Genomic DNA, 22,119 nt, shown 5'->3' with positions numbered 1-22,119 from the left:
GCGGCTCGGGCAGGGCTGGGGTGGGTGCGCAGCAGAGAGCCTGGCAGCGGAGGTGGCTGCAGCCCCGGCAAGGCAAGTCCCGGCCAAGGCGGGGGTTTATAGCATGGGGCACCCGGATATCTGCCCCTCCGCTCCTGCCAAGCCGGGGATGGAGGCCACGGACGGTGACAGCGCAGGGGGGCTGTGGGAGGAAGAGGAGGTGGCAGAGAGGGTGCTGGTGTCGGAGAAAAGCTGGCGGCCCTGCCCCGAAGCCCGGAGGAGGCTCCGAGGTGAGACCCAGCCTGGTGGGTGCCGCAGCCGACGCGGGCGCCCCTGGGGTGCCCTTGGCTGGCTAGTGACCCCCCCTGTCCTGCAGGGTGCCTGGAGCTCGTGCAAAGGCAGCTCTTTCGCGTCGGCGAGGACTGGTACTTCCTCTTCGTCCTGGGCGTCATCATGGCCATGATCAGCTTCATGATGGACTTCATCGTCTCCAGGCTCTACGAGGGTAATGCCGGCCGCCCCGGAGAAGGGTGGTGGGCACTGGACCGGTGCCGTCAGGGTCCCAGCACCCTCAGGGCACCCTGGGCTTGATCCTGGTGGGAAAATGTGGCTGTCTCCCCAGGTTTGGTGGTGGGATGGTGGGGGAAAGGGATGCTGGAGAACCTCCATGGCAGGGCAAGGAGACATCTCCCCCCCCCCCCCCCCCCCCGCGGCTCCTTCCCCTTCCCCTCCCGGCGCGTCTCTTCTAGCTCACCGCTGGCTTTACCAAGAGGTCGGAGACTATTTAGTGCTCAAATACCTCTCGTGGACCATGTACCCGGTGGCCCTGGCAGCCTTCTCCACCGGCTTCTCGCAAAGCATCACGCCGCACTCGGGAGGTGAGCGCCGGCCGCGGCACCTTCTGCTTCACCGGCGCTGGAGCTGCAATGGCTCCCCAAAACAGTGGGGAGATGCTTGGGGGGAGAGGACACTGCAGCCCTCCCATCTGTTGTTTTTTTCTGTTTTCCCCAGGCTCTGGCATCCCCGAGCTCAAGACCATCCTCACGGGGGTCATGCTGGAGGACTACCTGGCCATCAAGAACTTTGGCGCCAAGGTGGTGGGGCTCACCTGCACCCTGGCCTGCGGCAGCACCCTTTTCCTGGGCAAAGTGGTGAGCAGCCGCGCACCGGGCGGCGAACCCGGCTTCGCTCCTGGCCCCGGCCCCTGCCCCACGCTCCGGGGACCTGCCCTGGTGGGGGCCGCTCAGCGCCGTCGTCCCTAGGGTCCCTTCGTCCACCTCTCCGCCATGGTCGCGGTGTACCTGGGCAAGATGCGGACGTCGGTGACCAAGGAGTACGAGGTGAGGCTGCTGGCTCCCCCCCGCCGCTGTCCTGGCCTGAATTTGGGTTATGCCGACCTGCCAACTCCTCCGCAGGACAAGTTCAAGCAGAATGAGATGCTGGTGGCGGCCCAGGCTGTCGGGGTGGCCACGGTTTTCGGGGCGCCCATCAGTGGTGAGAGCGAAGCGCCCCGCGTCCCGTGCTCGGGGTGGCGGCGACGGCACTGACGGGATTTTCTCGCCGGTGGCCAGGGGTGCTCTTCAGCATCGAGGTGATGTCGACCCACTTCGCCGTGCGGGATTACTGGAGGGGCTTTTTCGCCGCCACCTGCGGCGCCTTCATGTTTCGCCTCCTCGCTGTCTTCAACAGCGAGCAAGGTGACCGGGCTGGGGGGGTCGGGAGGAGCGTGGGAACGGCGGTGGTGAGGGTGCGGGAACAGTTGCAGGAGCGTGGGAACGGCGGCCCCGGCCGTGCGCCCATCCCACCGGACGCCTCCAGACCCCCTCCTTGGGCTCCTTCCTCCTGCCAGACACCATCGTCGCCCTCTTTAAGACCGACCTCAAGATCGATTTCCCCTTCGATCTCCCCGAGACCTTCTTCTTCATCGCCCTGGGGTAAGGAGGGCTGGCCGGGCATGGGAAATGCTTGTTTTTGTTGTTTTTCCCCGGGGAGGGGGGTGGCAGGGACGTGCGTTTTCGGGGCCGTTCACCTGCCTCTCTTTTTGGCAGGGGCGTCTGTGGGGTCATCGGCTGCGCCTACCTCTTCTGCCAGCGCTGGCTGCTGGGCTACGTCAAGGAGAACAGGCTCACGGCCAAGCTGCTGGCCACGGAGTAGGCACGGGGGGGGCAAACTGGGCTGGAATGGGCTGGACTGGGCGGCGCGGAGGAGACGCAGCCGTGCGTCCTCTGGCCCCGCAGCAAGCCCGTCTACACGGTGCTGGTGGTCCTCCTGCTCGCCTCCATCACCTTCCCGCCCAGCTTGGGGCAGTTCATGGCATCCAGGGTAAGCCCGGGGATGGCGGCGGCCGGCCAAGGCGGCGGGGCTCGGCCCGTCCCTCCGTCCCTCCAGCCGCCTGTCCGTCCGTCCGTCCCAGCTGACCATGAAGGAGTACCTCGTCTCCCTCTTCGACAACCGCACCTGGGGCGACCTGGCCCGAAACGCCTCGCCGCCCGACGCCGCCGAGCCCCAGCGCCTGTGGCAGGAGTGGTGCCACCCCTCCGTCACCCTCTTCGGCACCTTGGCCTTCTTCCTGCTCATGAAGGTAGCGCCTTGGCCAGCCACGGCGCCCGGGGGCCGCCCCGGCGAGGTGCCTGGGGTCTCCCCGCTCGCCCTTAACTCGTCCCTTCCCCGTCCCCGTCCGCCCAGTTCTGGATGCTGATCCTGGCCACCACCTTGCCGCTGCCCGCCGGCTACTTCATGCCCATCTTCGTGTATGGTGAGCGCACGGCGGGCGGCCCCGCTGCCCGGCAGGGCGCCCGGGTGGCCCCTGGCTCAGCCCCCCGCCGCCACCACCTCCTTGCAGGAGCCGCCGTGGGCCGCTTGGCGGGTGAGACGGTGGCCGCGCTCTTCCCCCGGGGCCTGAGCGCCCAGGGCGGCGTTCACCCCGTCATCCCCGGCGGCTACGCGCTGGCCGGTAGGTAGGAAAAGGAAGGGGGGAAAAAAAGAAAAAAATTGCAAAAAAAAAAAAAAAGTTGCTGGCATCCGTGCAACGAGCCGGCCGGGTCTCTGCGGCAGGGGCGGCGGCGTTCTCAGGCTGCGTCACCCACTCCATCTCCACGGCGCTGCTGGTGTGCGAGGCCACGGGCCACCTGGCCCACGCGCTGCCCGTCACCCTGGCCGTGCTGGTGGCCAACAGCCTGGCCCAGAAGTGGCAGCCCTCCTTCTACGACGGCACCGTCATCGTCAAGCAGCTGCCCTACCTGCCGCCCATCCGCGGCCGCCACTCGGCGTGAGGCTCCCCGACGCCGCCGGCACGGGCGTCTTATTTTATTGCGTTTGTTTTCAGCGGGGTTTGTGCTTCGGGCCTTTTCTGAGCTTTTTTTTTCCCCCGCAGCTCCTACCGGGTGCTCACGGAGACGTTCATGAACCGCCGCGTGCTGTCCCTGGCCAAGGCGGCCGGCTTCGCCGAGGTCCTGGCCGCCGTCACGGCCGCCAGCGATGCCGAGTACCCCGTGGTGGAGAGCACAGGTAGCCTGCGACGGCGGTAGCGGTGGCTCCTGGAGGGTCCCCCCGCCACCCGTCCTCACCTCCGCCTTCGCCCCGCAGCGTCGCCCACGCTGGTGGGCACGGTGCGGCGCGCCGAGCTGGTGGCCTTCCTGCAGCGCTCCGGCGACGAGGTGAGTCGGGCCGGGGGGGAGAGCCCAAAACCCGGGGTGTGGGTTTTTTTTTGTTTGTTTGTTTTTTTCCCCCAGCGTCATCTGGGTGTCATCACGCCCTGGCAGCCCGCAGGCACGGTGGGGGACGACTGCGCCATTGAGCCCATCACGCTCCAGCTCTCGCCCTGGACCTCGCTGCACCAGGTACCGGCTCCGGCAAAAGGGGGAGAGGGGGGAAATGGGACATGTGGTCCCATCCATCCATCCGTCCAGCCATGCACCCATCCGGCCATGCATCTGTCCATCCATGCACCCATCCATCCGTCTGTCCATGCACTCATCCATCCGTGCATCTGTCCATCCATCCATCCATGCACCCATCCATCCATCTGTCCATGCACTCATCCATCCATGCATCTGTCCATCTATGCACCCATCTGTCCATGCACCTGTCTGTCCATCCATCCATGCCCCCATCCATCCACTCACCTGTCCATCTGTCTGCCATGCACCTCTCCATCCATCTGTCCATGCACCCATCTGTCCATGCACCTGTCCATCCTTCCATCCATGCACCTCTCCATCCATCTGTCCATGCACCCATCTGTCCATGCACCTGTCCATCCTTCCATCCATGCACCTCTCCATCCATCTGTCCATGCACCCATCTGTCCATGCACCTGTCCATCCTTCCATCCATGCACCTCTCCATCCATCTGTCCATGCACCCATGTGTCCATGCACCTGTCCATCCTTCCATCCATGCACCTCTCCATCCATCTGTCCATGCACCCATGCGTCCATTCCCCTGTCCGTCTGTCTGTCCATGCACCCATCTGTCTGTCCATCTGTCCGCCCATCCGTCCGCCCGTGCCCCGGCAGGCACACCACCTCTTCGAGCTGCTGAAGCTGCAGCATGTCTTCGTCACCCGCTTTGGGGAGCTGGTGGGAGCAGTGACGCGGGCCGAGGTGAGGACGGGCAGCGCGGGGACCCGGGCAGGGAGGACACGTGGGGCCACCGCCAGGGCCACCACCGGGGCCACCTGCTCTGTCTCTTGCAGCTGCGCAGAGCCATCGAGGAGCTCACCGACCCCAAGTGACGCCGTTCGCCCGGCTGCCACGACGGGGGAAAAAGAAAAAAAACCATAACAATAATAATAAGCAGATGGAGCCGTTCCCGGCCGGCTCTCCGGCAGAGTGTGCTCTTGCATTAAAGACTCGAAGGAGCCTTCCTCCGCCTGCCCTCCTCCTCCTCGCCGCCGCGCCGCTATGGGGAAGGGGGAGGGTGAAGCCGGGAAGCCCAAAAGGGCGCTGCTGCGCTGCTCCGTTTGCCGGCAGCGAGCCGGGGCTGAGCCCGCAATGCTCATCTCACAGATGGATGCGGGAGAAGCAGCGCTAGACCCGGGGCTGGGCGAGGACGTGCTGTGGCTGCTCCCCTCCCTGGCCCCGTATCCCCGGCCCCTCCGCGTTGATGCGTTTCCCCTCTGCCGCCAGGACGTGCACCGAAGTGTCCGGTCTCAGCGGGCACCGGTGCCTCAGTTTCACCCCATGGGCTCCACAAATCCTATAATTACAGGCGCTTTTCTCTGCGCGTTTGCAGCCCACGCTCAGGCGCCAGGCATGCCTGAACCGGAGGCAGGGTGAAACCAGGCCAGCACCCAGCAACACCCCATAAAACCCGCGAAAGCCCAGGAAAAGCCCCAAAAATTCAGGGCCCGGGTGCACAGGGCCAGGACGCCCTTTATCACCTCCAAAGTGCTCCCGGCCACCCCTGAAATGCTCTTTTCTGCTCCCCCCAAAAGCTCTTTTCTCCCCGCAAAACTCTCTTTTCTCCCCCCTCCAACGGGTCTGCGAAACCCGCCTGCGGCTTTGGTCAGAAACCCTCTTTCCAGGCTTTCTCCTCCCTGTTATTTTCCGGCACCGGCAAGCCGGCTCCGGGTCTGGCTCGGCTTTGAGGTTGGTTTTGCAGGAACGATAATGCAAAAAACAAAAAAAAACCTTTTTTTTTTTTTCCTTTACACAACCCTCTGGTTTGCAGAGCAAAGGGAGCCCCAGATGAGCCTCCTGAGCCTGATTTTTCCCATGTTGCCGGTATATATCCAGCCTTGCCGGCGGCGAAAAAGTCGGCTGAATCCCACCCAGCAGCGCCTGGTGCCTTTCCTGGCCGGCCCTGGCTGTGGCATCCCTAAAAAAAACCCCCCCAGGCTGGGAAAAGACACCCCGACCCCACGTTTCGGCAGCAGCTTCGGCTGCCGGCCGTCAATCTCCGTAAGTCACTCTGCTGGCTGGAGTTTTTACAAAACAAACGCGCAGTTTTATTAAAATCAACTTCACGAAAATAAACATAAAATCCATTAAACCATTGGGGGGAAAAGGGGTGTTGGGGGGGGGAATCCTGGAGGTGGATTTTTTTTTCCCCCTCTTTAATGGCAGAAATCAGGCAAGATCTTTGATTTTTCCTCAATAAATATAAAAAATATAATAAATTATGTTAAAAAAAAAAGAGGAGAAAGGTAACACTGGCAGAATAGCAAATGGCACTAAGGGGGAAAAAAACCCATCAGGACTGTGGCATGGCACAGGGGGAAGAATAAATAGAGAAAAAGGAAGAAAATGAGGACCCGGGCTGGGGGCAAAGCCACAGCCGGCGCCTCAACGAGCGCCAGCCCTTCTCTCGAAATGCAGAGAACAGGAAGGAAAAAAACCCAGCAAACCCCCTAAATCTAGTGAGAGAGCGGTCCCTGGCCCGGACAAGGCACTTTAAATTAAAATATAGGGAAACCGGCCGCCCGGAGAGGAAAAAACCCTGCTTTTCCTGGCGGCTGGCACCCACGTTTGAAATTGTAACTTGATTTCTTTTTTGGGGGAGGGGTGTTCATACCCGTTTTGTCCCCCTCCTTTATGGAGGAGCGGCACCCAACGGGGCCGGCGTCTCCCGAGCCGGGGCACCCGCTCCGGCTCACGTCAATAATAATAATAATAATAAAAAAACCCAACTATTAATTATAGAAACAATAAATAATCCGGCTCTGTGGCGGCCGGGCGCCCTTCATTGCTCCGCTTCAAGTATTTCAGGGGGGTTCCCGGCTCAGAGGGGGACGCCCGTGGCACCGAGCTGCTCCTTCAGCCCCAGCAGGCTGTAGGCGATGCGTTTCTGGTGGCCCGGCAAGCGCACGCCGATTTTCTTAATGTCACTGGGAAATCAGGGAAAAGGGGGTTAATGGGGGTAACAGGGACGGGCTGGTCCCCAGCACCCCTTGGGGATGGGTCGCTCCTGAGCATCTCTCGGGGATGGTCCAGCCCCTTGCATCCCTCGAGGACATTTTGGCCTCAAGTATCCCACGGGGACGGTCCAGCCTTGAGCCTCCCTCGGGGACAGGTCAGTCCTGAGCATCCCTTGGGGACATTTTGGTCTTGAGCATCCCTCGGGGATGGTCCAGCCCCTTGTATCCCTCGAGGATGGGTCAGTCCTGAGCATCCCATGGGGACAGCTTGTCCCCAAGCATCCCTTGGGAACATTTTGGTCTTGAGCATCCCTCGGGGATGGTCCAGCCCCTTGTATCCCTCGAGGACGGGTCAGTCCTGAGCATCCCATGGGGATAGCTTGTCCCCAAGCTTCCCTTGGGGACATTATGGCTTCGAGCATCCCTTGGGGATGGTCCAGCCTCGAGCGAGCCTCCCTCGGGGACAGGTCAGTCCTGAGCATCTCTCAGGGACATTTTGGTCTTGAGCATCCCTTGGGGACGGTCCATCCTCAAGCATCCCTTGGGGACAGGTCAGTCCTCGGGGATGGTGCAGCCTCAAACACCTCACCCCCCCGGGGGACACATCCAGCCCCGAGTGTCCCCAGGGCTGGAGGACCACCGCCGTCCCCCACCACCTCTCTCTGCAGCGGCCGGGGGCACGTCCCCGACCCCGGGGCCGCGGGACTCACTCATTGCTCATCGTCACCACCTTCTCGACGGTGGTGTAGCCAGAGGTGAGGAAGTGCTCGGCGTACTGGGGCATCTTGATGGACTCGAGCCACTCGGTGACGGAGCGGAAGGGGAGGCCCTCGGAGCCGCTGGTGCTGGGCAGGCGGATGGAGACCCTGCGGGGATGCGACGCTGACGTCCCTCCGGCACGCCTCAAACCCCAGCGTTTGGCGGGATTGGGGGTGGGAAGGGGGGAAAAACCAGCCTCCCCCCTCCTTCTGCCGCAGGTGCTCACCGTGGGTCAAAGTCCGCCAGGGTCTTGAGCGAGTCGGGCGCCCGGATGAGCTTGTCGAGGATGCTGACGACGTCGGCGAACTTGGGCCGCCGGCCCCGCTCCTGCTGCCAGCACTGCAGCATGAGCTGGTAGATGGCCGAGGGGCAGTCGAGCGGGGCCGGCAGGCGGAAGCCCTCGTTGATGGCTTTCATGACCTGCCGCCGGGTGGAAAACGGCAGGGGGTTGAGCACTGCCAGGTGAAAACGGGCCCCAGTTCGGGCGACAGTGGTGCAATGGGGCCAGTGGTGGTGCAATGGGGACAGTGGCAGCACAATGGGGCTGGCGGCTGTGCAACGGGGTGGGCGGCAGTGCAACGGGGCCACCAGCGGTGCAATGGGGCCAGCAGTGGTGCAATGGGGCTGGTGGGGTTGCAATGGGGCCAGCAGCTGTGCAATGCGGCTGGCATCTGTGCAATGGGGCCAGCAGCCGTGCAATGGGGCCAGCGGTAGTGCAATGGGGACAGTGACAGTGCAATGGGGCCGGCAGCAGTGCAATGGGGGCCGGCAGCGGTGCAATGGGGACAGCAGTGGTGCAATGGGGCTGGTGGCAGTGCAAAGGGGCTGCCAGCAGTGCAGTGGGGCTGGCAGGGGTGCAACGGGGCCAGCAGCAGTGCAATGGGGACGGCAGCGGTGGCCCGGCGCTCACCTCGTGGTTGGAGAGCTCCCAGTAGGGCCGCTCGCCGTAGGACATCACCTCCCACATGACGATGCCGTAGCTCCAGACGTCGCTGGCCGAGGTGAACTTGCGGTAGGAGATGGCCTCGGGCGCCGTCCAGCGGATGGGGATCTTCCCCCCCTGTGGAGGCAAGCGGCGCTCAGCGGGGCAGCTGGGGGCGTGTGGGATGCCTGCTGCGGGCGCCCGCCCCGGCGCACTCACGCTGGTGGTGTAGGTGGCCTCGGGGTCGTCCTCCAGCACCCGCGAGAGCCCGAAATCGGACACTTTGCAGACCAGCTGGCTGTTGACCAGGATGTTGCGGGCCGCCAGGTCCCGGTGCACGTAGTTCATGTCGGCCAGGTGTTTCATGCCGGCCGCGATGCCCCGCAGCATGCCCACCAGCTGGATGACGCAAAACTCCCCGTCCTTCTCCTGCGGGGACAGAAACGGCCCTCAAAATCCACTTTTCCCTCCCACCTACCCCCTCCCGGATGCTGGGAGCATCTGCCCCAAGGGAGACAGCAGCGGGTGGAAAAAAAAACAAAAAACAAAAAACAGAGGAAACCCCGCCAAAAAAGGCACCGAGCCCGGATCGGAGCGAACGCTGCCCGCCGTGAGCTGCGTTTCCCGCGGGAGCTCCTCCTGCCTGGCCTTTCCCGCGGCGCCACGGCGAGCGTTCCCGGCCCCCCCTTGCCTCCTGCCGCCGGTGCCAGGGCAGCACCCGAACCCCGCGAGCGTTTCCCTAAAGCCGACTAAATCCCTCGCTGGCACCGTGACGAAAAAAAAGCCGGCGGCACAGCTGTGGCCCCGTTTTTTCCGGCCGGCGGCCGGGGCCACGCGCCGTCACGCGTCACCTACCCGCAGGAATTTGTCCAGCGCGCCGTTCTCCATGTACTCCGTGATGATCATGAAGGGTTTGTCTGGGGGGGGGGGAGGAAAAAGAGCCTAAAATGGGACCGTTGACCTCCTAGGATGGGAAAAACCCCAAAGTGGGCAGTTCGTGGGGTGAAAAAACCCATTTTCCCGTGGGGTATGGAAAATAGTGATGCCCGTGGTTTTTTTTTTTTTTCCCCCTTCGTTTTTGCCCACTTTGGGCAAAGGAGGGGTAGGAGAGGGGAGGCTCACGCTTGGAGACGACCCCCTCGAGGCGGATGATGTTGTGGTGGCAGAATTGGCCCATGATGCTGGCCTCGCTGAGGAAGTCCACGCGCTGCTTCTCCGTGTAGCCCACCTTCAAGGTCTTGATGGCCACGGGCACCTCCTTCTTGCCGCGCTTCAGGGTGCCCTTGTAGACCTCACCGAACTCGCCTGGCGGGGGGGGAGGACAGACGAAAACTGAGGTGTGAACGGCGGGCGGCAGGGGGAGGGAGTTGTTGTTTGGGGTTTTTTCCCCCAGCGGGGACCCACCGGCACCGATGACCTTCTGGCGGGTGACCAAGGCGGGGTGGATCTCGGTGGTGAACTTGAGCACCGCCTGGTTGGGGTCCTCGTAGGTGTGCGGGTCCACGTAGGTCTTCAGCGGCTTGAGCTGGTCTGCAGCGAGGAGGACGCGGCGGTGTCAGTGGCGCCCCGTCCCCGTCCCCCCGTCCCCCCGTCCCCCCGGCTCCGTCCGACGCCCCGCTCACCCGACTTGGAGAAGTAGACGTCCTCGGAGGCCTGGCGCGTCCGCGAGCGCCTTTTCCTGCGGGAAAAGTCAGGGACAAGCTGGAGGCTCCTGGGGGAGAGCGGTCCCGCGGTGCGGCACCTTGCCCCAGGCGGCGAAACGCCTGCTTTTGCCCCAGTTCTGCCCCTTTCCAGCCCCTCCTGCAGAAAAGCCCATTTTCCCTTTTCCCTCCCTTTTTCCCCCCCTTTTTTTCCATTTTCCTCCCTTTCCCCTTTTTTCCCTTTCCCCCCCCTTTTTCCTCTTTTCCTCCCTTTCTCCCCCTTTCTCCCCTTTTCCTCCTTTTTCCCCCTTCCCTCTCCCCCCCTTTTTCTTCCTTCCTCTCCTTTTCCCCCCCTTTCCCCCTTTTTTCCCCCTTTTTTCCCCTTCCTTTCCTTTTTTCCCCCTCCCCTTTCCCAGGAAGGCCACCGACCTGCGGAGGACGTAGAGGAGGACGCCCAGCAGGACGAGGACGAGGGCGCCGGCGATGGAGCCGCTGAGGACGGCGGCGGAGGCCGTGCCCTTGGAGCCTGCGGGGGGGAGCGCGGAGGGGGACGCTCGGAGCCGGCTCAAATCGCCGCCCGCGCCCTCCCCCAGAAAACCCCAATGGGTTTTTTCTATCTTTTTTTGGGGTTGTTTTTGCCCCCCCCCAGCCCCGTACTCACCCTCGGGGAGGGTCTCGAACTCGTGCTGGGGGCTGTAGGTGCCTTGGCCCTCCTGGGTGAGCGCCTGGACCCGCACCACGTACGCCGTGCCCGGCGCCAGCTTGGGGATGGTGACCGAGGTGCCCTCGCAGCGCAGCACCGAGTAACTGTTTTCGTCCACCTAGGGGAGGAGAAAGGCGAAAGCGCCGGCGTGGGGGACCTCCTCTACCCCCTCCCCGAAGCAAGCCGGGCTGAGAATGGCATGCTCGTGACATGCATGGCCAGGCTGAGAAGTGCCCATGATGCGCATGGCCAGACTGAGAAAGGCAAGCTTGTGACATGCATGACTGGGCTGAGAATGGCACGCTCGACACGCATGGTGGGGGCTAAGAACGGGACGCTTGCAATGCACATGGTGGGCTGAGACCGGGGCACGCTCGTGACATGTGTGGTGTGCTGAGACCGGGGCACGCTCGTGACACGCGTGGCCGGGCCGAGACCGGGGCGCTCGCGACGCACACGGTGGCCTGAGAATGGGGCACGCTCGTAACGTGTGGTGTGCTGAGACCGGGGCACGCTCGTGACACGCATGGCTGGGCCGAGACCGGGGCGCTCGCGACGCACACGGTGTGCTGAGAATGGGGCACGCTCGTGACACGCGTGGTGTGCTGAGACCGGGGCGCTCGCGACGCACACGGTGGGCTGAGAACGGGGCACGCTCATGACACGCGTGGTGTGCTGAGACCGGGGCGCTCGCGACGCACACGGTGTGCTGAGAATGGGGCACGCTCGTGACACGCGTGGTGTGCTGAGACCGGGGCGCTCGCGACGCACACGGTGTGCTGAGAACGGGGCACGCTCGTGACACGCGTGGCCGGGCCGAGACCGGGGCGCTCGCGACGCACACGGTGGGCCGAGACCGGGGCACGCTCGTGACACGCGTGGTGTGCTGAGACCGGGGCGCTCGCGACGCACACGGTGGGCTGAGACCGGGGCACGCTCGTGACACGCGTGGTGTGCTGAGACCGGGGCGCTCGCGACGCACACGGTGGGCTGAGAATGGGGCACGCTCGTGACACGCGTGGTGTGCTGAGACCGGGGCGCTCGCGACGCACACGGTGTGCTGAGACCGGGGCACGCTCGTGACACGCGTGGTGTGCTGAGACCGGGGCACGCTCGTGACACGCGTGGCCGGGCCGAGACCGGGGCGCTCGCGACGCACACGGTGGGCCGAGACCGGGGCACGCTCGTGACACGCGTGGTGTGCTGAGACCGGGGCACGCTCGTGACACGCGTGGCCGGGCCGAGACCGGGGCGCTCGCGACGCACACGGTGTGCTGAGACCGGGGCACGCTCGTGACACGCGTGGTGTGCTGAGACCGGGGCACGCTCGTGACACGCGTGGCCGGGCCGAGACCGGGGCGCTCGCGACGCACACGGTGGGCCGAGACCGGGGCACGCTCGTGACACGCGTGGTGTGCTGAGACCGGGGCACGCTCGTGACACGCGTGGCCGGGCCGAGACCGGGGCGCTCGCGACGCACACGGTGTGCTGAGAACGGGGCACGCTCGTGACACGCGTGGTGTGCTGAGACCGGGGCGCTCGCGACGCACATGGTGGGCCGAGACCGGGGCACGCTCGTGACACGCGTGGTGTGCTGAGACCGGGGCGCTCGCGACGCACACGGTGGGCTGAGAACGGGGCACGCTCGTGACACGCGTGGCCGGGCCGAGACCGGGGCGCTCGCGACGCACACGGTGTGCTGAGACCAGGGCATGCTCATGACACGCATGGCCGGGCCGAGACCGGGGCGCTCGCGACGCACACGGTGGGCCGAGACCGGGGCACGCTCGTGACACGCGTGGTGTGCCGAGACCGGGGCACGCTCGTGACACGCGTGGCCGGGCCGAGACCGGGGCACGCTCGTGACACGCGTGGTGTGCTGAGACCGGGGCACGCTCGTGACACGCGTGGCCGGGCCGAGACCGGGGCGCTCGCGACGCACACGGTGGGCCGAGACCGGGGCACGCTCGTGACACGTGTGGTGTGCTGAGACCGGGGCACGCTCGTGACACGCGTGGCCGGGCCGAGACCGGGGCACGCTCGTGACACGCGTGGTGTGCTGAGACCGGGGCACGCTCGTGACACGCGTGGCCGGGCCGAGACCAGGGCGCTCGCGACGCACACGGTGTGCTGAGACCGGGGCACGCTCGTGACACGCGTGGTGTGCCGAGACCGGGGCACGCTCGTGACACGCGTGGCCGGGCCGAGACCCGGGCGCTGGGGCGGGGGGCCCTACCTTCCTGCTGTAGGTGACCTGGTAGCGGCGGACGCGGGCCCGCTGCCGGGGCGGCAGGCTCCAGGAGAGCAGGAGGCTGGTGGCCGTGCGTCCGTCCAGGCGCAGGGCCGTCACCCGCGGCGGCTCTGCGGGCACCGGGGCGGGGGCGGCGTCAGGGCCGGCGGCCGGCGCCCCGCGGGGGGACGGGGGGGCGCGGCGCTCCCTTACCCGTGTGGTTGAGGGTGACGGTGGCGGTGGCCACGCTGCGCCGGGGGCTGAGGGCCGAGACGCCGTTGCGCGCCTCCACGGCGAAGGCGTACTCCACCTGCGCCTCCAGCTCGGCCACCGCCAGCCCCGTGGCCCGCAGCCCCCGCGGCGGCGCCCCGTACCGCAGCCCGGCCTCGCAGGGCCGCCAGGCGCCCCCGTCCCCGCCGCCGCCGTCCCCGCCGCCGTCCCCGTCCCCGTCGCCGTCCCCCTCGCCGTCCCCGCCGCCGTCCCCGCGCCGCTGGCACGTCACGCTGTAGGTCACGTCCTGCCGCCCGCCCGTGTCGCCCGGCGGCGACCAGCGCAGCTGCACCGTGGCCCCCGCCGCCACCGCCGTCAGCCCCCGCGGCGCCGACGGCGGGCCTGGACCGGGGCGCCGGCTGTCAGCCCCGGCCCCCGTGCCTCAGTTTCCCCATCCCTCCATCCCACCGTCCCTCCGGCCCCCGTCCCTCAGTTTCCCCATCCCTCCATCCCACCGTCCCTCCATCCCCCGTCCCTCAGTTTCCCCATCCCTCCATCCTTCCATCCCTCTGTTCCTCAGTTTCCCCATCCCTCCGTCCCTCTGTCCCCCCGTGCCTCAGTTTCCCCATCCCTCCATCCCTCCATCCCTCAGTTTCCCCATCCCTCCATCCCTCAGTTTCCCCATCCCTCTGTCCCTCAGTCCCCCCATGCCTGTTTCCCCATCCCTCCACCCCTCTGTGCCTCAGTTTCCCCATCCCTCCATCCCTCCATCCCCCGTCCCTCAGTTTCCCCATCCCTCCATCCCCCCATCCCTCAGTTGCCCCCCCTCCATCCCACCGTCCCTCCATCCCTCAGTTTCCCCATCCCTCCATCCCCCGTCCCTCAGTTTCCCCATCCCTCCATCCCTCCATCCTTCCATCCCTCTGTCCCTCCATCCCTCCATCCCCCCGTCCCTCAGTTTCCCCATCGCACCATCCCTCCATCCCTCCATCCCACCGTCCCTCCGTCCCCCGTCCCTCAGTTTCCCCATCCCTCCGTCCCTCCATCCCCCCATCCCTCAGTTTCCCCATCCCTCCATCCCACCGTCCCTCCGTCCCCCGTCCCTCAGTTTCCCCATCCCTCCATCCCTCTGTCCCTCCATCCCCCGTCCCTCAGTTTCCCCATCCCTCCATCCCTCTGTCCCCCCGTGCCTCAGTTTCCCCATCCCTCCATCCCTCCATCCCTCAGTTTCCCCATCCCTCCACCCCTCTGTGCCTCAGTTTCCCCATCCCTCCATCCCTCCATCCTTCCATCCCTCTGTCCCTCCATCCCTCCATCCCCCGTCCCTCAGTTTCCCCATCCCTCCATCCTTCCATCCCTCTGTTCCTCAGTTTCCCCATCCCTCCATCCCTCCATCCCTCCGTCCCTCAGTTTCCCCATCCCTCCATCCCTCAGTTTCCCCATCCCTCCGTCCCTCCATCCCTCCGTCCCTCAGTTTCCCCATCTCTCCATCCCCCCATCCCTCCGTCCCTCAGTTTCCCCATCCCTCCATCCCTCAGTTTCCCCATCCCTCCGTCCCTCCATCCCTCCGTCCCTCAGTTTCCCCATCTCTCCATCCCTCCATCCCCCGTCCCTCAGTTTCCCCATCCCTCCATCCCTCAGTTTCCCCATCCCTCCGTCCCTCCATCCCTCCGTCCCTCAGTTTCCCCATCTCTCCATCCCTCCATCCCCCGTCCCTCAGTTTCCCCATCCCTCCATCCCTCAGTTTCCCCATCCCTCCGTCCCTCCATCCCCCGTCCCTCAGTTTCCCCATCCCTCCATCCCCCCATCCCTCAGTTGCCCCCCCTCCATCCCACCGTCCCTCCATACCTCAGTTTCCACATCCCTCCATCCCTCCATCCCTCCGTCCCCTGTGCCTCAGTTTCCCCATCCCTCCATCCCTCCATCCCTCTGTCCCTCCATCCCCCCGTCCCTCAGTTTCCCCATCCCTCCATCCCTCCATCCTTCCATCCCTCTGTCCCTCCATCCCTCCATCCCTCCGTCCCTCAGTTTCCCCATCCCTCTGTCCCTCCATCCCTCCATCCCCCGTCCCTCAGTTTCCCCATCCCTCCATCCCTCCGTCCCTCAGTTTCCCCATCCCTCCATCCCACCGTCCCTCCATCCCCCCGTCCCTCAGTTTCCCCATCCCTCCGTCCCTCCATCCTTCCATCCCTCTGTCCCTCCATCCCTCCATCCCCCCGTCCCTCAGTTTCCCCATCCCTCCGTCCCCCCATGCCTCGGTTTCCCCACCCCTCCATCCCTCCATCCTTCCATCCCTCTGTCCCTCCTTCCATCCCCCGTCCCTCAGTTTCCCCATCGCACCATCCCTCCATCCCTCCATCCCTCCATCCCTCCGTCCCTCAGTTTCCCCATCCCTCCGTCCCACTGTCCCTCCATCCCTCTGTGCCTCAGTTTCCCCATCCCTCCATCCCTCCATCCTTCCATCCCTCTGTCCCTCCATCCCTCCATCCCCCTGTGCCTCAGTTTCGCCATCCCTCCATCCTTCCATCCCTCCATCCCTCTATTCCTCCATCCCCCCGTCCCTCAGTTTCCCCCTCCCTCCATCCCACCGTCCCTCCGTCCCCCCGTGCCTCAGTTTCCCCATCCCTCCGTCCCTCCATCCCTCCATGCCTCAGTTTCCCCATCCCTCCGTCCCTCCATCCCTCCATCCCCCCGTGCCTCAGTTTCCCCCTCCCTCCATCCCACCGTGCCTCAGTTTCCCCCTCCCGCCGCAGCACTCACGGGTGCAGGGGTCCCCGGGGGGGTCGGCGGGGGCGCGGAAGTATCCCTCGCGGCAGGGGCAGACGGCGGAGCCGGGCGCCGCCGGCTCCGTGTGCTCCGGGCATGGCAGGCACTCGCCGGCCGTCGCCTCCGCCTTGAAGGAGCCGGCGGGGCAGGCTGCGGGGGGGGGACACCGTGAGCTGCCCCGCTGCCGCGCCCCCTTTTTGGCCCCCCAAAAACCCATTTGGGCAAAAAAAGTGCATTTTTCCGTACATACCCCCCCGCCCTCCCGGAGCCGCGCTGTCCCGGGGAAGGGGTGCGGGGGGCGCCGGAGCCGGACGGGCCCCGCCGCGTCCCACCGTGGGGGGGCTGGGGGCAGAGCCGGATTCGGCTCGGGGTCCGGCTCCGGGGCCGGCGGCGTGGATTATCTCCCCCCTCGCGTTCCTCAAAAAAACCCCCAGACACCCGGATGCGGCTCTTATCCCTCCCCGTTCCCGCCAGCCTGGCCCGGCTGAGACCGCCGCGCTCGGCGCACTTGTGCCCGGCGGAGCGAGCGCTCGGTGCCGCCCCAAAACGAGGGCTGGGGAATCAGGCGGGGGAAGCGTCTCCCAGGAATTTGTCCTCCCTCCCCGCCCCTCAATCCCGCCTCGTTCCTCGAGCGGGGCATGTCACGAGCTGGCCCGGCCTCAGCCCGCTTCTCCTGCCCACCTTCGCAGCTCTCGCCGTCGCCTTGCCGGTAGCCGGCCCGGCACAGGCACCTGCCGATGGGCACCAGCCACTCGCCGTCCGAATTGCAGTGCAGCGCCGGCTGGGCGTCCGCCACGGCGTCCGGCACGCAGGCGCCCCGCACCTCGGCCAGCGCCTGCGAGTCGGCCCCGGCCACCGTCTCGGCGAAGGCGGCCAGGCCGCGGCGCACGCCGGGGCACTTCTTGTAGTAGACGCGGACGGAGAGCAGGGCCACGCAGGCGCCCAGGTCCTGGAAAGCCAGGTAGAAACCCTTGCGGCTCAGCGGCCCCACGGAGCGCACCTCCGCGTTGAGCTTGACGTGCCGGGCGGCGAAGTCGTCCCGCGCCGTGATCTCGTCCGGGGCGATGGTGTCGATCTTCTTGAACTGCCGCTTCTGGAAGTTGGTGCCGTAGTCGACGTCCGACTCGGCGTAGTAGAGGTTGAAGGTCTCCTTGCAGGCGCCCGAGGTGCTGGGGAAGCTGTTGCAGTCGCGCACGGTGAAGCGCAGCTCGACGAAGACGCGCCGGGCTTCGCCCCGGTAGATCCAGTTGGTGCGCAGCCAGTTCTCCTGCTCGCCCTCCAGCACGTTGCACACCGCGTACATGTAGATGAGCGAGTCGTTCATGACGTTCTGCAGCAGGTCCCACTGCCGGCCGGGGGGGGAAAACACACGCACACACGAAAAACACCGTGGCGGTGCCTTGCCGTGCTCCTTCCCCTCCGGTTCCCGAGGGGAAACCGAGGCAGGGCTCGCGCGCCCCGGCCGGATCGCCGCTTACCCCTTTGCCGTAGGGCTGGGTGAGCCAGCCCAGCTCGCCCTGGGCCTTGGCGAAGTCCAGCAGGACGACTGCGGGGAGAGCAGGCGTCGCCGTCAGCGGGGCCGCCCCGGCCCTCCGGCCCCTCCAGCCCTCGGTGGCCCGCGCTGACTTTTTTCACCTACGGCCCCCATCCCACCTGCAGCTCCCGCAGTCAGTGGCCCGCAGTGATTTTTTCACCCGTGACTCCCGTCCCTGCCCCGGTTCCCGCAGTCAGTGGCCCGCAGTGGTTTTTTCACCCGTGACTCCCGTCCCTGCCCCGGTTCCTGCAGTCAGTGGCCCGCAGTGATTTTTTCACCCGTGACTCCCGTCCCTGCCCCGGTTCCCGCAGTCAGTGGCCCGCAGTGATTTTTTCACCCGTGACTCCCGTCCCTGCCCCGGTTCCCGCAGTCAGTGGCCCGCAGTGGTTTTTTTACCCGTGACTCCCATCCCTGCCCCGGTTCCCGCAGTCAGTGGCCCGCAGTGATTTTTTCCACCCGGCCTTGTGGCTTTGCACCACAGGGAGCCCCAAATAGCCCTCCCCGCAGCCCCTCCCCTCAAAAAACAAAACAAGGGGGAAACTGAGGCAAGGTGATGGCAGGCTGCCCTCCCTTCCCAAGCTGCGGCCGGATCCCGGTCCCTGCTGGGAGCGGGGAAGGAGGAAGAGGAAGGGAAGCGGGGAGCGGTGCCGGGCGAGGGCTGGCACGGAAGTGGTGACGCGCCGGCCCCCCCCCAGCGCTCACCGGCCGCCCCGTGATTCAGCCCCCAGGAATGCGCCCGGCGTGGAGGCACCCGGACGCCTGGGTTTGCTCCTGGCACGGGGCCCCGGCGGCCGGGGATGGGGGGGAGGGAAGGGAGGACCCCGGCACGCTGCCCCGGGGGCTCTGCGCAGGGTCAGGGCAGGGTGTTTTTTTTGGGGGGGGGGGAGTGGGGAACAGATCCATTTTGCCCTGGCGGCTGCAGCTGAGAACAAGCAAACTCGTGTCATGCCCTACCCTGATGGGGCAAAGTCTAGGGCTTTTTGTAACCGCCCTCCACAGCCTCCCCCCCCCACCCCCGCCGCAGCTCTCTCCGCCGCCAGGAAGGACGTTACCAGCGGATATCCCGGCTTTCCTGCCTGTTGGAAACCCCCCTACCCCCCCAGTGCACCTCCGCTGGGCGGAAAAACCGGTGCGATCTTCCCCCCCACCAGCACCCATGAACCGAGTTTGCGGGTTCTCTGCCAGGCGGGGCCCGCAGGAGGATTCACCCCATTGCTGGCTGTGTGACGCGCCAGTGATGGGGAAACTGAGGCACGGGGCCAGGCCGTGAGTCAGGCCGAGAAACCTGACTCAAGGGGACGCAGCCCCGATGGGCACCCGCGTTTCGCGCCCCCCCCCCCAAATCATCGTGGCCCTTTGGGGCTTTGCAAAAAAAAAAAAAAAAAAACCATCCCAGAGCATCTCCCCACTTCCACCCGCTGCTGAGACCCCCGGCACAGGGCAGCAGGTTTTGGGGCCAATGAAGCTGGTTTGGGGTCTGGGCCGTTCCAGCTGATTTTGTTGCAGTTGCAAAAGTTAAAAATAGCTGGGCGGCCCCAAACCGCCAGCCCCTGAACCGCTGGCCACTGGTGTTTGTCTTTTCTGCCCCCAAATCACTGTTTACTCGCTCAAGCCTTCGGCCGCTTCGCGGGCAATTCCGCCTCATCCAGCCAATCCTGGGAACGGGCCCCAAATTCCTCCGCACCGCAGCCACGTCGGGCTGGTTTGGGCTCAAGCGAAACCAAACCCCGGCTGCTCCCCAGCAGCAAAGCCCAACCCGGCGCGTGGGGATTTACCCCCCCACCGCGTTTCTCCTCGGGTTAAAAAAGCAGCTTGTTATTTTTCTTTTCCTTTTTTTTTTCCCTTTCCAAGACACCCACCAGCCTCCGTGCTACTTGCATTCGCTGCGGTCGGAGCTGGATTCTTTCATCCTTCGCTTTGCAGGAGAGCGATTTGAAGCGAGGCGGTTTGAAGCCCGGCCCAGCATTGACGCCCCCAGACCCCCTTTTGCAAAGGCCCAGCCCCTCTCAATCCCACCGATTTGCCTGAAATGGCCCAGATTTCACTCAAAAACATCACCGGGGGGATGGTGGTGGTTAGGGGGACGCGGAGGGAGGGTGCAAGGTGGAGGCTGCTTGTTTTTCTGAGCGCTTCTCGGGCTTTCCTGACATTGTTCTCCGCATTCCCGGCCCCAATCCTGCCCTCGCCACCCCGATTCCTGGGAATTTCGCTCCACCTTGCCTTTTTTTTTTGGGGGGGGGCTTTCAGTGTGTTTTTTTCCCCTTCCTCCCCGCTGGTTTCGAGGAATGCAGCCGGGGGGCCGGTGGGGTCCCTGCCCTTGGGAAGCTGCCGGCCGCCGGACGGCTCCAGTTTGGGGAGGGGGGGGAGGAGAGCAGGATCCGGCCCCTGGTGCACGGCCGGGGGGCTTTGCGCCCCTGCAGCCTGGGGGAAGCCACTCAAATCCCCCTTCCCCCCTCCCCCAAGAGGTGAGCTCCAAATTAACCCTCTCTGCATCCAAAGCTTTGCAAAGCCACAAACTTTTGCAAAGCCCCAAACCTTCGAGAAGTCCCAAATCTTGGTGAAGTCCCAAATCTTTGCAAAGTCCCACACTTCTGCAAAGCCCCAAATCTTTCTTTACAAAGCACCAAACCTTCGCGAAGCCTCAAACTTTTGCAAAGCCCCAAACCTTTGCAGCGCCCCGAACCTTTGCGAAGCCCCAGGTGGAGCCCCGACGGCCCCTGCGGCACCGCTGCACCCATGGGTGACCCGGCCAAGGTTTCGGGCGAATGCCGCTTCAAAGTGGGACCTTCCCTCGCCCCCCGCTTGGGGGGACCCCAGCACCCCTCGGCGGTCACCGCCGCCTTTGCCCCAAATCCCCAACGGGGCACAAGCTGCCCCGGGCCGGACGCCGGGTACCCCAGGTGGGCACCGGAGCCAGGCGTCGAGCAGCCGGGCGCTCCCGCTCTCACCTTCCTTGGCGGCGGCGAGGGCGGCGAGGAGGAGGAGGAGGAGGAAGGCCGGCGGCTGGGCCATGCTGCCGGCGCGTCGGGGCCCGGGGTGCCTACGCGCGCCCCGTCCTCGCCGGGAAGGGCTGCGGGAAAGTTGGGAGCGCACTTGGGTCCTGTTCATTCATGCCCCGAGCTGATGTCACCCGGCCACTCCCGGGAGGAAGGCTCTCGATAGGGCTTTTAAAGAGACAGAGCCGCTCCCCAGTCCGGCCCAGTCCGGCACTGGGAGCCCCACCCGGCCGTGGCACCCCGGGGCCGCGCGTCCCCCTGCACCCCGCAGGTCTCCGTCCTGGCTCTCCTGCCCTTCCTGGCCCGTCCGGCCGCACTCACAGGCACTTTCCTCTTCCTCACCACCCCCAAATTTCCTCATCCCTCCGGCCTCTCCTTGCACCCCGTTGCCGCAAAATTCCCTCGCCCTCCTGCTGCCGATCCCAGTGCAGCTGGGACCCCCCCCCGGCTGGATGCAGCCCCCTCCCATGCTGGGCCGGCACCCTGCCGGGGTGCTCCATCTCCTAAATCCCGGCTCTGGGAGTCGGGGGGTGGCTCCCCGCCAAGCCCCGGAGGAGGGTCTGGGCGCCCGCGTGGGCAGGAAAGGGTTAAAGTGCCTCGGGGGGAGCCCCCTCCTCTTTCATTCATAAAGCGGGCGCGGGAAGCGCCCTGGCTGGGCAGCCAATGGGGTGCTGGGGGGCGGGGCTGTGCAGGTACCACCGGACCCCCTCTCCCCAGTTAGGCACTGGGCGGCCAAACTGGGGGGCGAAGGAGCGCGAGCTGCAGTCCGTCCATCCGTCCGTCCATCCACTCGTCTGTCTCTTCCTCTGCCTGTCTGTCCATCCCTCCGTCCATCTCTCCATCTGTCCGTGAATCCCTCCATCCCTCTGTCCGTGCCTCTGTCCATCCGTCCTTCCACCCATTCATCTATCCCTCTGTCCATCCATCCGTCCCTTCACCCATCTGTCCATCTACTCTTCTGACCATCCCTGCACCCCTCTATCCATGCATCTGTCCATGCATCCCTCTGTCCATCCACCTGCCCATCCCTCCATCCTGCCACCCACCTCCGCATCTGTCCATCCCTCTGTCCATCCATCCATCCGTCCATCCATCCCTCTGTCCATGCATCTGTCCATGCATCCCTCCATCTTTTCATCCCTCCTTCTGTCCATTCATCCATCCCCTTGTTTCTCCCTCCATCCACCCATCTTCACGGGACCCCAGCATCCCATGGGGCAATTTCCTGGCCGTGTCAGGGGGTGGCGAGCACCCGCAATGCCCGGGGCTGCGGGAAGCAGCCGGGACTTTCTCTCCTGGCTGCCGTGACTAAGCCTTGCTCGACCTGCTGCACAGGCCGGGGCACCCGTCGCACCCCGCCTGCCCCCCCCCAGTCGAAACGAGGGGCCGGCTCCATCCCGGTGATCCCCTAAAACCTGGCACCACAACCCTCCGCCCCCCCCCCCCCCCCGCAGGAGAGCTGTGCTGGGGAGGAGACCCATAAAGATAAGGGAAATATGAACAGGGAGGGGAACATCAAAG

General features: G+C 65.4%; 2 protein-coding genes across 7 annotated transcripts; one reads left to right on the top strand and one right to left on the bottom strand.

The window, feature by feature from the left end:
- Nucleotides 1–8: 8 nt before the first annotated feature.
- Nucleotides 9–4,849, top strand: LOC138061802 (chloride channel protein ClC-Kb-like). 5 transcript variants are annotated; one of them, XM_068915791.1, is made up of 19 exons: nucleotides 9–72; nucleotides 356–484; nucleotides 729–857; nucleotides 991–1,130; nucleotides 1,242–1,319; nucleotides 1,395–1,473; nucleotides 1,551–1,676; nucleotides 1,829–1,913; nucleotides 2,028–2,129; nucleotides 2,217–2,301; nucleotides 2,393–2,560; nucleotides 2,665–2,734; nucleotides 2,822–2,932; nucleotides 3,034–3,247; nucleotides 3,353–3,486; nucleotides 3,565–3,635; nucleotides 3,741–3,818; nucleotides 4,497–4,583; nucleotides 4,676–4,846. In XM_068915791.1, the coding sequence occupies exons 2-19, from the start codon at nucleotides 433–435 to the stop codon at nucleotides 4,712–4,714; spliced, it is 1,848 nt and encodes a 615-aa protein (XP_068771892.1). In that variant the 5' UTR covers nucleotides 9–72; nucleotides 356–432; the 3' UTR covers nucleotides 4,715–4,846. The 5 variants fall into 5 exon arrangements, 4 of the variants coding, with proteins under 4 accessions (XP_068771892.1, XP_068771891.1, XP_068771890.1 ...); XM_068915789.1 differs by having other exon boundaries at nucleotides 30–269; nucleotides 4,676–4,849; XR_011135728.1 differs by having other exon boundaries at nucleotides 33–269; nucleotides 2,822–2,936.
- A 1,052-nt stretch (nucleotides 4,850–5,901) lies between these two features.
- EPHA2 (EPH receptor A2) lies at nucleotides 5,902–20,728 on the bottom strand. Of its 2 annotated transcripts, none has more exons than XM_068915848.1 (17): nucleotides 20,551–20,728; nucleotides 17,547–17,614; nucleotides 16,750–17,413; nucleotides 16,063–16,218; nucleotides 13,306–13,704; nucleotides 13,099–13,223; nucleotides 10,821–10,980; nucleotides 10,589–10,685; nucleotides 10,142–10,197; nucleotides 9,924–10,049; nucleotides 9,642–9,824; nucleotides 9,375–9,436; nucleotides 8,739–8,948; nucleotides 8,508–8,657; nucleotides 7,824–8,017; nucleotides 7,549–7,704; nucleotides 5,902–6,808 (listed from the first exon to the last, which is right to left on the bottom strand). In XM_068915848.1, the coding sequence occupies exons 1-17, from the start codon at nucleotides 20,708–20,710 to the stop codon at nucleotides 6,703–6,705; spliced, it is 3,072 nt and encodes a 1,023-aa protein (XP_068771949.1). In that variant the 5' UTR covers nucleotides 20,711–20,728; the 3' UTR covers nucleotides 5,902–6,702. The 2 variants fall into 2 exon arrangements, with proteins under 2 accessions (XP_068771949.1, XP_068771950.1); XM_068915849.1 differs by lacking the exon at nucleotides 20,551–20,728 and adding an exon at nucleotides 17,763–17,795.
- Nucleotides 20,729–22,119: the final 1,391 nt, after the last annotated feature.

This window comes from Struthio camelus, chromosome 21, assembly GCF_040807025.1.
Source record: "Struthio camelus isolate bStrCam1 chromosome 21, bStrCam1.hap1, whole genome shotgun sequence".
Taxonomy (NCBI): domain Eukaryota; kingdom Metazoa; phylum Chordata; class Aves; order Struthioniformes; family Struthionidae; genus Struthio; species Struthio camelus.
The sequence above is the reverse complement of the archived record's forward strand: the minus strand, read 5'-3'. Positions and strand labels throughout refer to the sequence as shown.